The 12986-nt window shown below is 37.9% G+C and overlaps 1 protein-coding gene across 5 annotated transcripts; it reads right to left on the bottom strand.

Moving 5' to 3' along the window:
- Window positions 1-717: 717 nt before the first annotated feature.
- Window positions 718-12759, bottom strand: fndc5a (fibronectin type III domain containing 5a). Of its 5 annotated transcripts, XR_013819605.1 has the most exons (7): window positions 12405-12682; window positions 8567-8682; window positions 8239-8437; window positions 7809-7898; window positions 5759-5892; window positions 3602-3805; window positions 909-959 (listed from the first exon to the last, which is right to left on the bottom strand). XR_013819605.1 is itself a non-coding variant. In XM_079856189.1 (6 exons), the coding sequence occupies exons 1-6, from the start codon at window positions 12475-12477 to the stop codon at window positions 813-815; spliced, it is 759 nt and encodes a 252-aa protein (XP_079712315.1). In that variant the 5' UTR covers window positions 12478-12682; the 3' UTR covers window positions 718-812. The 5 variants fall into 5 exon arrangements, 4 of the variants coding, with proteins under 4 accessions (XP_079712315.1, XP_079712317.1, XP_079712316.1 ...); XM_079856189.1 differs by lacking the exon at window positions 3602-3805 and having other exon boundaries at window positions 718-959; XM_079856191.1 differs by lacking the exon at window positions 909-959 and having other exon boundaries at window positions 2963-3805; window positions 5721-5892; window positions 12405-12759.
- Between the last annotated feature and the right edge of the window lie 227 nt (window positions 12760-12986).

A 12986-nucleotide genomic window follows, 5' to 3' on the forward strand; every position in this document is an offset into this window, starting at 1 on the left:
TTTCTGGAAAGCCACTGGGTATACAATCACAAAACTGGGAGTTGAGACTAACTAAACAATGGGAATTGAGAAAAAAAAACATTATAGGTCATCCAAAACAGTCAGTAACAGCTGGAAAAACCCAATTTTCCTGCCAAATTGAAAACACTTGATAGTCTGATCTGTTATTGCACGTAGGCGTACTCATTTTACTTCTTTCAGTGAGTCTCTGAGGGTTTACAGTAGATGCCTGAGGAGGGCGCTTTCCCATGTTAAAAAAGCTGAAGTGTGTTTCTAAATGTTCAAATACTTTCTTCCTATCCCAGTTTAATAAAGAGGCTGCTCATTTCAGAGCCATGGGTTGAGCGTGAAGTCCAGCTCCGCCTCTCTAGATGTAATTTGTGATTAATGGGTGGAGCTAGAAGGTCCGGCCACACCCTAACCCCACCCATAACTCCATCCCTCCACCCATTAGATCCACAGAGGTGGAGCTGGACTAGGTCAAGCTCAACCCATGGCCTGGATGTAATTTGGCTCCTCAGTGAGCACCACTTGGTTTAATATGCAGAGACAACTAAAAGTAAACCATTTATAGCTTATAGGTTTGCCCAACCAATGGCAGACAGTGGGAGTGAACACTGTCATTAGCTTTGCTATTCTATATTCAGAGGTGTCACAGTAACAGCACAAAAGACTTTTTCAATTCCATTTCATGAGATTTAATGACAATCAACGGGTTCAGGTTAGTGTGGTAAAAGCACACAGTAAAATTGAGAACGTAGTACAGTGATTTCAGTCCGTTAACTTGAATCCCACAATGTTATCGACCACCATTAACTGTCCTGTCGGTTTAAGTGCAATCCTGGAGGCCGGTCAGAATCCCCCGTGGTATTATTGCTGATGTGAAGCATGTTCAGCCCTTGTTTAGAGAGGAGGATAGTCTCCCTCAGAAACGACGTTGAGAAAGCACAGGGAATGTCCTTAAGAGAAACATCATATTAGCACTAAACAGAAGCTCTCTGATTGGCAGTCCACAGAGAACGTTCTATATCATTGATCAACAAAAAATTCTTTCTCACGCCATTTAAAATGGCTGACACCAGGACTGATATCATAATGAGAAAAAGTAGAGGGGCCATTCACACAGAACGCGTTTTTACATTCCACTGCGCTATTTTTCCATAGTTTTTCAATGTAAACATACTAGATGGACGACGTCTTTAACCATTTTGCAGCTTCTCGGACATGAAACGGCATTCTAAAAAAGCAATGTTTTTTTTCTTTAATTACACTGATCTCTGTCTTTCGTTTTTTTTAACAGCAAAAATGCGGTCTGTGTGGAACCGGCCCTTTACAATGTTTAATGCACTCAGCCCTACTACTACAATACCTTTTATTAAAGAATAAACACTATATATAGTCTAAGGAAATATACACAACCAAACTAAAGTATGATAATAGTGTAGTATCTAGCAGTAATTGGTACTTTTTTTGTCAATTCATGTTTTTCAGTACCATGACAGTAGCTCAGCTGGTTTCAAAAGTGTAGTTTTTTCAAAAAACAAGCTGCTCTGTACAAGTATCAAGGCAGTATAACAAACCCCCCCACATATGTTTTTTTATCACATTATATCACCCATAATCAGACACACTCTCCTAACATTGGAGTGTATTCAGTGAATTCATTTAGTGCAGCCCCTGCATGGCATTTCAAGTGCTTCTTTAATAGTGAAATATTTGGTTAAATGTTGCTGTATTTTTAACTTGGTTATATAAATGTGTATTCTAGTTTGTTGTTGAAATTTATCTGTTCATATTTAATCGAGAGTGTTCATTAATTTAAATCACCTTAATGTTTTTATTCCAGAACAAATACAGATCTGATTAAATTATTCATTTTAAGCTTAACCAGCTTAAATGAACTGAATGAACTTTTCAGTTGCTTAGGTTACTGAATTCCACCTATTTTAAATGATGAGTGGCTTACAGTTTTAAAGTATCTTCCCCAGCACTGCTGGTTTAGGAAATCAGTTTGGTTTGTCAAGTATCTCTGCAGGTGTAAACAAGAACACAATCAATAGAAGTAAAAGTCTCTTCAATATGCTGAAACCAAAGTAAAATTATTCCACAATATTCTTTCATCTCTCTGTCAATTTTTTTTTAACCAGTCAAAAATAAGCCACCTTATTCTGTGGATAAACACTTCTGAATGAAAATGTTTGGGCAAAGAAACGCTTGATGAATCCTTGGAGGATCTTGATGTGAAACATTAATATTCCGGACTGTTTATCATCTGTTTATCTTATAGAGTGGGGTCCAAAAAGTCTGAGACCACTAGTAAAATCATTCATGTGCGATCATGTTTTCTTATTTATTTATTTATTCAATTCCATGTTCTCCAGCATGGTTTGATAATATTGAGCAGTGTTATTTCTGTCAGGACCACTATCGTCAAATACGCTTGACAATTAGCATACGGTTAGGATTGGCGGTTCTGTTCTGGGCAAGAACTCCCTGCGCATCCGTGCAGCCTAGCATTGATAAGAGCAGGAGAGCAGCAATTTACCTATTTATTAACTTTATTAATTAATAAAATAACCCTTATGGTTAACAGAACAGAACCAACATGAATGTATTGCAGATATCATTCATTCAAGATTTTCAAGTTGAACATACAGTAATTCGAGAATTTATTGGAATTACTGAGTGACGAGAGGAGGAGCTGGGGAGGGAGGAGGGTAATTCGCTCCTGAGAAACGTGATAAAGCTGCTGGTAATACTGAAGGAGCTTATATATGTATACAGCGATGGGCGTCGTATTCCTATAGGTAGACGTGGATCAGCTGATCAGCTCAGTCACTGATGCGAGCTTGACTAACGTGACCTGACAGAACTGACGCCACGCTTGATTTTAGTATTATTTATATACTAATATAGTATTTATTAATATTTTGAATTAGCTTTTATTTATTATTTTAAGTTCTGTTTTATTTTTATTCATTAAATTTAGTTCTTCAACTTAATTATTTCGGTAAGTTTATTTAGGTGTGCATCTAATATTTATTTTTTATTTCAATTACCAGAAATAATTTTTAATAGTTTTAGTTAATAATAACAACACTGAGCTTTAATGTAAGTCAAATCTGATTGTCTCTACAAAGAGTTACATGATTAATATCACAAATGTGTCTAGAAATTGTTCAGAATCTTAAATATTTCTCATTCACTTCATTATAACTTTGTTTGAATTATTTCAACTTTATTGATTTCCAGGTTTATCTGGTATTTTAAATGTGGTTTCAGACATTTGAACCCCAATGTATGTCCTCCATTTAGTTGCTTACTACAGATGTACATTACTTTAAAAGCCTTCATCACCATTGGATAGCAGGATGTGGATCATGCCATTTGAAAAGGGTAAAGAGAAAACCAGATAAAGAAGCAAGGCTCAATGTTTTCGAGTTTAAAAGAGAGTGGTTCTGAATGGGTGCGCATCTCAGTTGTTTGTAAAGTGATAAAGAGAGGGTCTTTTCCCCCTGCTTTTCTTTCAGAGGCTTTTCTCCTGTCCCCGAACAGCCTCACATTTGGCCTTGTCTCCGAACTGCTGGAGAAAAAAGTTCACCTTTCAGGTGCTCGCTGTGCCCGCAGGATTATTCCAGCTGTCATCAGGAATCTTCCCAAATTCCTGGTTTCTGTTTTGAGGATGAGCACATACGCCGTTCTGTAGCCCCATGGTAAAAGGAGAATCCTTTGAAACTCATAACAATTCCTGTCACACTTTGATAATGTTCACAGATGGCGTTCGGTTATTGTTGTTCTTGGGGAACTGTGGAGATGGAAGCAGATGTCTAATGTTAGTGAGAGGATTCGAGCGTTCAACACAGAACATGGAGGAGTAATGGTGAAAGAGGCGAAGGTATGGCAACATACTTAAACCCTATTCCATGATAATTATTTTAAACCATATCACATTTAGTCCAATCCCATGCAAGACGATTGTTAATTATACTTTTTTTTTTATAATTCAATATTGAAGTGTTGATTTAAAAAAATACAGCAGTTTAGTCTTTTATAGTTATATTGTGTGATGTGATGTTATGTTAGGTGATGTGATGCTCTATTGAAATTATTATCACATTCAAGTTCTTTGTTGTCGGTATGAACAGGAATCATCTGGCTTATTCTTACCTATTTATTGGGAAAATCTTATTAAAGCCATAATTATATTTAGTGGTCCACATTCATTTACAATCACATAAACAATCACCGCGCTATAGTCATAGTCAGCTATAATATAGCTATAGTCAGCTTGCTGACAATTCTGGAATTTCGGTCAAATACAGGCAATTTTCGCTGTGTGAAACATACAATATGCTTCAAATGATTATTCATATATGTAAATATGCACTATTTGGTAACACTTTATTTTACAGTGTCCTTGTTACATATGTTATGTTACATGTACTTTACATGTACTAACAGTAAATTATGCATAATTACATGCAACTAACCCTCAACCAAATCCTAATCCTACCCTAACCCTATAGTAAGTACTTAAATATATAATTACACTGTAAAAATAAAGTGTAACCCACTATTTTAACAGAAAGAAAAGGTGATGCAGCTGTTGTGGAAAAACTAATAAAGAACACCAGTCACAGCAGCAATCGTTCTCCCCTCCGCCAAATTTAAAGTTTATAGCCCGCCCAACTCGGGGAATTGGCTATCAAAATTATCCTTGAACTTGAGAGGCCGTTCATGTCCAATTTTTAACTAGGAAACTCGCATTTACGATAACTCCGATAGCACGCGAAGGCAGCATAAAAACAAAGTTCTGTAATGAAACTCTAGATGGCGCAGGCTGATAGGTCTTTAACTCAGTCTGCTTGCAATCACATCATCTCTATAGGGCACAGCTGATTGGTTCCTGCTATATCAGCAGCCAATGAGCTCGCTGCTCAACCTTCAAATACTTAGTCAGCATTTGCTGTAGCAGATGCAGTGCGCTTTCAGAAGCCCTCCACCTTCCCCAGCTCCACCTGTATAAATCTGCTATGGGTAAATCACCAAGACCAAATATATCAACATTGTCATCCTCATTTCCATGCCAAACACTCAAGAGAGTTGTCATGACAGAGTTGCTATAAAGCCAAAACAATCTCTGTTACTTTAACTTCCTATTATCAATGTAAAGCCACTTTGGAATAATCTACATTGTTAAAAGCGCTATATAAATTAAGATGACTTGACTTGACTTGACTTGACTTGACTTGAATTGACTTGACAGAAATATAAGGTTATGATATAACTTTGCAACTACTGTACATGTCAGCTAACTCTCTTTAATTTGCAACTACATGTCAACTAACTCTCAGACTAGAGTATTAGTAGACTGTTAGGTTCGGGTTAGTAGAATAAGTTGATATGTACTTGCAAAGTTATAGTCAGTAGAATGTCTGTTGGGGAGCATCAGAATAAAATTATAGCAGATATTAAGCAGACAGTCTACTGATACTCTAAAGAGAGTTAGTGACATGTAGTTGCAGAATTACTTATAGTTAGTAGAATGGACAAGTTGCTACCAAATTGCATTATGGCAAGTGCATTATGCTAATCCTATGAAAATAAGACTTTATATATAATGTTTACTGAGAAAATGATGCTTATATTGTCTTTTTTAGACATGAAATGAAATGTTAATGGAGTTTGGCAGGAGTTATAATTCAGGACGGTTCACCTGCCTAGTGTGGTCTGGACTCTCTTTGGGTGGTGGTTATACCTTACTGCGCAGCAGACCCCCTGATGGATGCTCCGGCGTACTGCACTCAGACGAGTTCTTGGCTTTGTCCTTGTTATTGTTTGGCTCGTTGTCTTTGATGATGTCGTACTGACGGCAGAAGAGCGCGATCACACCTGAAAGAGACAAAATGACATGCACCCCGAATGCAGATAGTGTCAGATGCTATTTACACTAAGTGTAACACTAATTTACACAAAGTGTAAAGAGCAAATAAAAGTTTTTTTCTTTGCTCTAAGTATAAATAGTTGTTAAATGCAAAATTGTATAATTAGTGCAAATTGTGGCAGATAGTATTTACACCTCAGTGTATTGTAGTACATTATAAAACTCAATGCAATAATAACAACAACATATTCAGCGTATATGATTATATTTATTAAAACCATAAATGGATGCTGCCTTATGGGACATTACTTGTACTTGGCATCACCTCCCCTACATCTACTCCCAACCCCACCCGTTAAACACTTAATTCCCACAATTAAATACCAGTTAGGCAGTTTATTTGTACTGTTCTTGATTGTTATTTAAAATAAATGCCACTCCGAGGTGATAAGCGACGGGAAAAGCGAGAAGAATGAGTTTGGTAAAAGCTGGATTCGAACGGCTCGGTAGTGCCTAAAGCTAAAGCCACTCGCCTTATATTCTCTACGCCAGTGGTTCTCAACTCCAGTCCTCGGGACCCGTTGCTCTGCACATTTTGTATGTCTCTCTTATCTGACACACTCAGTTCAGTTCATGGAGTCTCTCTTAACGAGCTGATGATCTGATTCAGGTGTGTTAAATAAGGGTGACATACAAAATGTGCAGAGCAGCGGGTCCCGAAGACTGGAGTTGAGAACCACTGCTCTACGCCACCACAGATTTCAATCAGGTAACGGTGGGCGTAAGTGTAAATATATTCTGCCATTTTCACTTGGTTTCTCTGTAAACACTCTGTTTAATGTATTATCATAATCACAAACACACTGGCTTATAGCGCAAATAGTTTTAACATTTACTGCACTTTGTTGTTCTTCTAGTTATTTACCTATGAATTAGAAGTCTCGCACATTCACAGAAAATAGTTTGCTTTCACGTTTTAAAATAAGATGGATAGATAAATGCTGTTTCTCTCAATGTGCTGTTCATTAAGCCATGTGATTGTAATCCCTGTTGTCTATTAACTGATTGTGTTCCATATGGAATATGGTTGCAGTTAATGTGTATTTTAAAGGCTGGAATACACCAAACGAATTAAAACACTAGGCATCTTGCCGATATTGTAGAGAAAAACTGCTAAAAGATAAACACTAAAGCGGCCTTTCCCCAAGTAGCACCTCACTGCAGTACACGAGATCCAGGGGGCGGAGTTGGATCCAGATCTAAGGGGTGGAGATTGGTAGGTTTAGGGGTGGGTTTAGGGATCAGGGGGTGGAGATGGGTAGGTTTAGGTATATGTAAGGTGGGAGGAGTTGGATCTGGATCCAACTCCTCCCCCTGGATTTCGTGTTCAGCAGTGAGGACCATCTCCTTTCCCACGATCTCCGACATTCGCATAAGATTAAAGCCTGTTGGATTCTGATTGGTTGTCAATGTTGTTTCCAGCTAAAATAATAGTGATTCCAATGATATCGCTACTCTGTGCTGTTACAGCTGTGGTGTGGACTGCTATTCTTTTGAATTTAGGATGATTTTTAAAACAATACCTTATTTATGAAAGAGTGGGTGTGGCCATTTGTAACTTGAATGTGTTCATTATGCTGCTTTATACGGCAAACTTAATTGTTATCATATGATTTCAATTTATTATCATAATCATAAACACAATGGTTTGTAGCACAAATGCTTTGACCGGTTACTGCACTTTGTAATTCTAATGAATCGGAAGTCTCGCACATTCACAGAAAATACTGGTGGTGGATTGTCTAAAGCTAGAAACTACTCCTCCAGACTGTAAAGCGGGGGGAAAGTGGTGTAGTGCTTTCCAGCCTTCATGGAAGTGGATTGAAGCCGGATTTGAGAGATGTTGTGATGGTCCAGAGCTCACCTGCCCACATGATCAGAACCACCACAATGATGATGATCTCTCCAGCCCTGAGCTGAGCGTTCTGCCCAACTTCCTCCATGGTGACTTCGTCTGGCAAGAATACAACAACATTATTAGTGGTATGTCAAACATTGATTATAAATAACGGCTAGGCCTAATGGTTTTATAACTATCCCATATTTCGTACACATTTAAAACATTATTAAAATCTACTCATACAGCAGTTTAATATAATTCTGCATCATGTTTGCTACCTCAATTTAATTTTTAGGAATTAAATTGGAGTCATTATAAATTCTTAAAAAAAAACAAAAACAATTCTTGTACTATTATATCAGAGCTACTTATTCAGTAGCTGTGCACTTCTATGTATTTCAAACAATACTGTCGTATTGTGTTGATGTGTGTTTATTAGTGTTTGTGTCAGTACCTTTGCTTTTAGAGGCCTGTGTTTCTGCTTCTTTGGGGGTTTTGAAATACAGCGGCTCACTGAGGGGACTCGGTCCGCTTATACTGATAGACTGAACATGCACAATATAGTCCGTATCTGCCTCCAGATCCCACAATGCACAGCTCCTCGTGGTAGTGTTCACTTCTTGGATAAAGCGCAGCATGCGAACGTCTTTTTTCTGTTATGGATAGATAAAACTAGTATTTAACCAAATGCTTCCTCTTTTGTGAGATGCTTTCTACTAATGAACATGAGTGCTGAGAGTGTGACCTTTCCTTTCTCTCTCACACACACATCTTCTGATTACCTGTTGTGTGATGGCAAAGCCGATGACTGGCTCTCCGTCCGGGGTGTCCCATGTCACCACACCTGAGCTGCCCTTTACATCTCTGATGGACACGTTCACTGGAGCAGCCAAACTGTCTGAGAAGAACAGAGAGCAATCCAGACGCTTCATTCAAATAATCTTCACAATAGCAGACCTCTGATCCAGTTAAAGTGAGCTCAAGCTCTTACTCTCTGACATGAACTTAGTTACAGACACCTTCTCCAGATCTGACATCAAAATGTACCCCTTTTCATTTTTTGAATGCACATTCCTGCTCTTATTTATCTACACTTATCTCATTTTTGTATCTTTATAATGAGTAAAAATAGAAGTTCAATTTTTAGTGACTTTTTTGCTAAATGAACTGAGTAGGATCCCAGTCTTTTAGCTATTTCAGTTCTCATCTGAGCCCCAGTTCTCTTTTGCGTCATGTTGACCTGTAATATAACGTGTAGGTGTTAGTGTGTTTGTTGAATGTTGAAGTGTTCTCAGGTTTGTTGAATGAGTGCTGTGTGCTCCAGAGAGCTCAAGCGCTGTTCTTTCTCTTCTCTGTTTAGACGCCACTGTTTCACACACATTGGGTTAAAATGCTATTTCTAGAAGATAGAGGACGTGGTAATGAAGCCGTTTGGAGGGATGATGTGCGAGAATCTCACCCACCAGTAGGATTTATGGCGGCCCAGATAAAAAATTTGTTTTATGCATATAAGCCCCTCTATGCCTACATGTCAGGTGATTGACAAAAAATGTTTGTAGTGTATTGCTACAGTGAGCAGAGAATCTTAGTAAGTGTAAATGGATTGCATTCATGTTTTATGCATAGGTCTCTGAAACACCAACATGAAGCTATGCACTTTTTCCCTAATGCTTTATGAACTACAGTATCTGTGAACATTTGAAGATGTAGAAATCTTTTGAGAGATTTTTTGTATATTTATATATATATATATATATATATGTGGAAAATCATCCATAAGTGATCAGTTAAGAATCAGTATAAGTGGTTCTTGTCTTGCTCAACAGCAAGCTGTTATTTTTAGAGTTTAGAAATGTTACTTACTGTGTTGCGTACTGAAAATATTATTTTCAATCAGAAACTGCTAGTAAATTTCATGAATTCATGAATTGAAGTACAATTACAAAGAAATGGCACACTGAATTAAACATGAAATTTTTAAGTAGAAAGATTAAAATAGCATTTTCTTGTAAAATGTTATCCAATGATCTTTATTTTATTTCCAACTCTTAATTTTGTTTTTACAGTGTGTGTACATAAGGCTCGTACGACTTCCTAGTATGCTTTTTAACATGTCTTATATGCACAAACTTTCTTTAGTGTGTAATGTTGCTGTTTGCTCTTGAATAAGGTCTGCAAAGTCCCTCCAGAGGGACCAATCACAACACACTGATCCAGCCGACCAATCAGAGCACACTGCGCTTTTCAAAAGGACGGGCTTCATAGAGACAGGAACTAAACAGGGGTGCATTTCCCAAAGCCAAATATGATCACAAGTTATGTTGTTACCAATAGAGTTCAATGGAACTTGTGGCCATAGCATTACTGACAGACTGGAAATAGAGGTGCTGCACCAATGTCAAATATGTGGAAAATCATGTTTGTTTTGAACATTTAAGCATGAAAACCTTTTCTAGTAGTAAAAACAAAATCAAGACTTTGTAAAAGGACATAATAGGTCCCATTTAAAGAAAGAGAGAAAACAGTTGTACCACTTTCTCTTGGACCACGATTCTCTTCAAACTGAAAAATGACCATGGAAGTGACAGTTTATGCTAATGCATGCTGGAAATGTGTACATGCATTTGTCTTCTGACATATTTAGCAGATGACACATAAAATCAAGCTTGTGTAGCTAGAAGCATCTGTCGAGTATGTTTCGGCATAATAGCTCCCTAAGACATACTTGATATGGTGCATCTGTTTGGTGCTTGTAGTATATAGACTTCTCTATAGGCTGTAGAACGGCATTCTGGAAGCAATAGCATTCACATGCTGTTGAATTATAAATGAAGCACCCCACATAGATGTAGAAGACGGGCTGGAACACATAAACCTGACACTTAATTCCATTCACTTGTACACTTTATTGTGATTTGTTCGGACATTGATTCAGAAATCATTACAATATAGATATATAGACAATACAATATATCTATCTAAAGACATTAAATTCATTACAAAACATTATTTTATAACACTTTAAATTGATAATGATTTTTGTGTTTTTTGAATAAATAGCCATGCTTAATACGGTGATGTTATATATTTTATTCTGGTAAGCTCTAGGTTGTTTAATTTAATCTCCTTACTAAATCAATTGAGACTGTATAAAATAAAGAATGGCTCTAGAAAACAGATCAAGATGATTGTAGTAAAGGAGGAACAAAATGAAGGAAGGCTTTGGAGTGAACAACATAATGTTCCTCTGAGGGTTTTGACTTTAATTTTGTTCAAAGCCTCGCTATGAACCGTTAGATTTCTTCTGAGTTTATGCAACTGGTTTACACAAAATTAATAAGCCACATGAAGTCATTACAGTGGGTTTACTGTGTGAGGGCAGTTTCATAGGTATGAAACAATATAGTTCATTAGCTGTACGCTATTTATAGTTGTCAAGCAATGTCACAATATGATGGGAGCTATCCGTTTTATAAGAAAACGCGCCGTTTCAACAGATACTGTAAAACTCTCGTTGTCATTGCAGTACTAGTGAGTGTGAGTGTGTGTTTGTGAGGGAAAATGCATATTTTAACTTGGTAATATACGGTTATCCAGACCACACCTGACCACACGTGACCACAACCGCTCTTGGTTGGTCGTAACCCCAGTGACGGGTAGGTTTAGGGGCGGGGTTGGGGTAGGTCATCACATGTGGTCCGGATAACCGTATAGTACCTTTAACTTTATATGGAAACAAGTTTGTGTTGATAGCCATGCATAAACTGTTTATGGAAGAGATTCACCACAAATTCTCCTTTTGTGTTTCACAACATACTGGCTTGTGACAAGACATGAGGATGAGTGAATAATGACATAATGTGCATTTTTGGTTGAACTATTCCTTTAAGCCGTTCATCACATCATATTATTTTTACTATGCTGACCTGATTTGCTCAGCCACGTGCTTCGGCCTTTACTTTTGCCTATTTTTGCATATTCTCGTCTTCTCTGCCACAGTTTCATTTCAGTGTTTAATGCCTTTCCCTAAAGTAAACCTGCAACGTATTTTTTACTGAAAGCTCAACCTCCTGTCACTGGAGCCTCTAAAAGCATCAAGGAACTGATGGTTGCAGCTGCCAAAGCCTGTTTACATCTTGATTCATGGCTTTTCCCACTTTACTAGGGGTTGAATATGGTGCATTAAGATATAAAATTTATAGCCCATTAAGTTGAAGGAGGTTGTAGTAGTTTGGATTTATTATTTTGCTGCTTCTGGCTGCATTAGAGGAGGCTTCTTTATGGTGCAGCATTAATGTGTCCTGCTAAAATTAGGTGGTGACAGAATCACTTAAGCATCTATCACTTAGTGGCTTTCTCTAATTGCACTTTGAAGAGATTTGCATGCCAAATCATCTGAAAACTATTAAAAAAATACATGAATATATTTAATATTGAATACTGCAAAAACAATATTCGTAATTTCAAATAGCCTAAGCACATTGTCTGCTGTGTTCCCCAGGCTCTCCACATCACATCATTACACATGCCACATGTGCCCACAATGCCTCGTCGGATGTCATAATTAATGGGATGTGCAACAGTCCCCAGTTTTAATAGCATGGAATCTTGTAAACTTACCAGCCAAGACCCACGACGCCCCGAAACAGCTGAACAGAAGGAGCATCGATGTGGGCATGAAGACCCTCCTCATCCTCTCCACGCTGGCTGGATGATGTGAATGTCTCGCATTCACGTCGATGAATGTCTGAAGCTCTGTGTTTCAGCTCCACACACCAGCTCTGCTTCAGTTACATCGTTCAGAACAGCGGATGTTCATATGAACACATTTAAACGGAGACATTCCTTGTCTTCGCGATTTTTTTTTTCATACGGCTGTCAGCCTACCTGATGCAAGCCTGAAGAGACTGACTGACTGGAGAAAAAATGTGGAGAGCCTGTAGCATCTCTCTCTCTCTCTCTCTCTCTCTCTCTCTCTCTCTCTCTCTCTCTCTCTCTCATCGGCACACACACACACACACACACTCGCACTCGCACTCTGATTCTTATTATGCGTCTCTCTCAAATTCGCATTATATTGCTCATCGGTCATTTTTCCATTGCCATCTGGCGATATAATTTGAATTACATATTTCTTAATTTAAAGGGTTAGCTCACCCAAAAATGAAAATTCTGTCAGTAATTACTCGCCCTCATGTTGTT

Source organism: Squalius cephalus (genome assembly GCF_949319135.1).
Source record: "Squalius cephalus genome assembly, chromosome: 21".
Lineage (NCBI taxonomy): Eukaryota > Metazoa > Chordata > Actinopteri > Cypriniformes > Leuciscidae > Squalius > Squalius cephalus.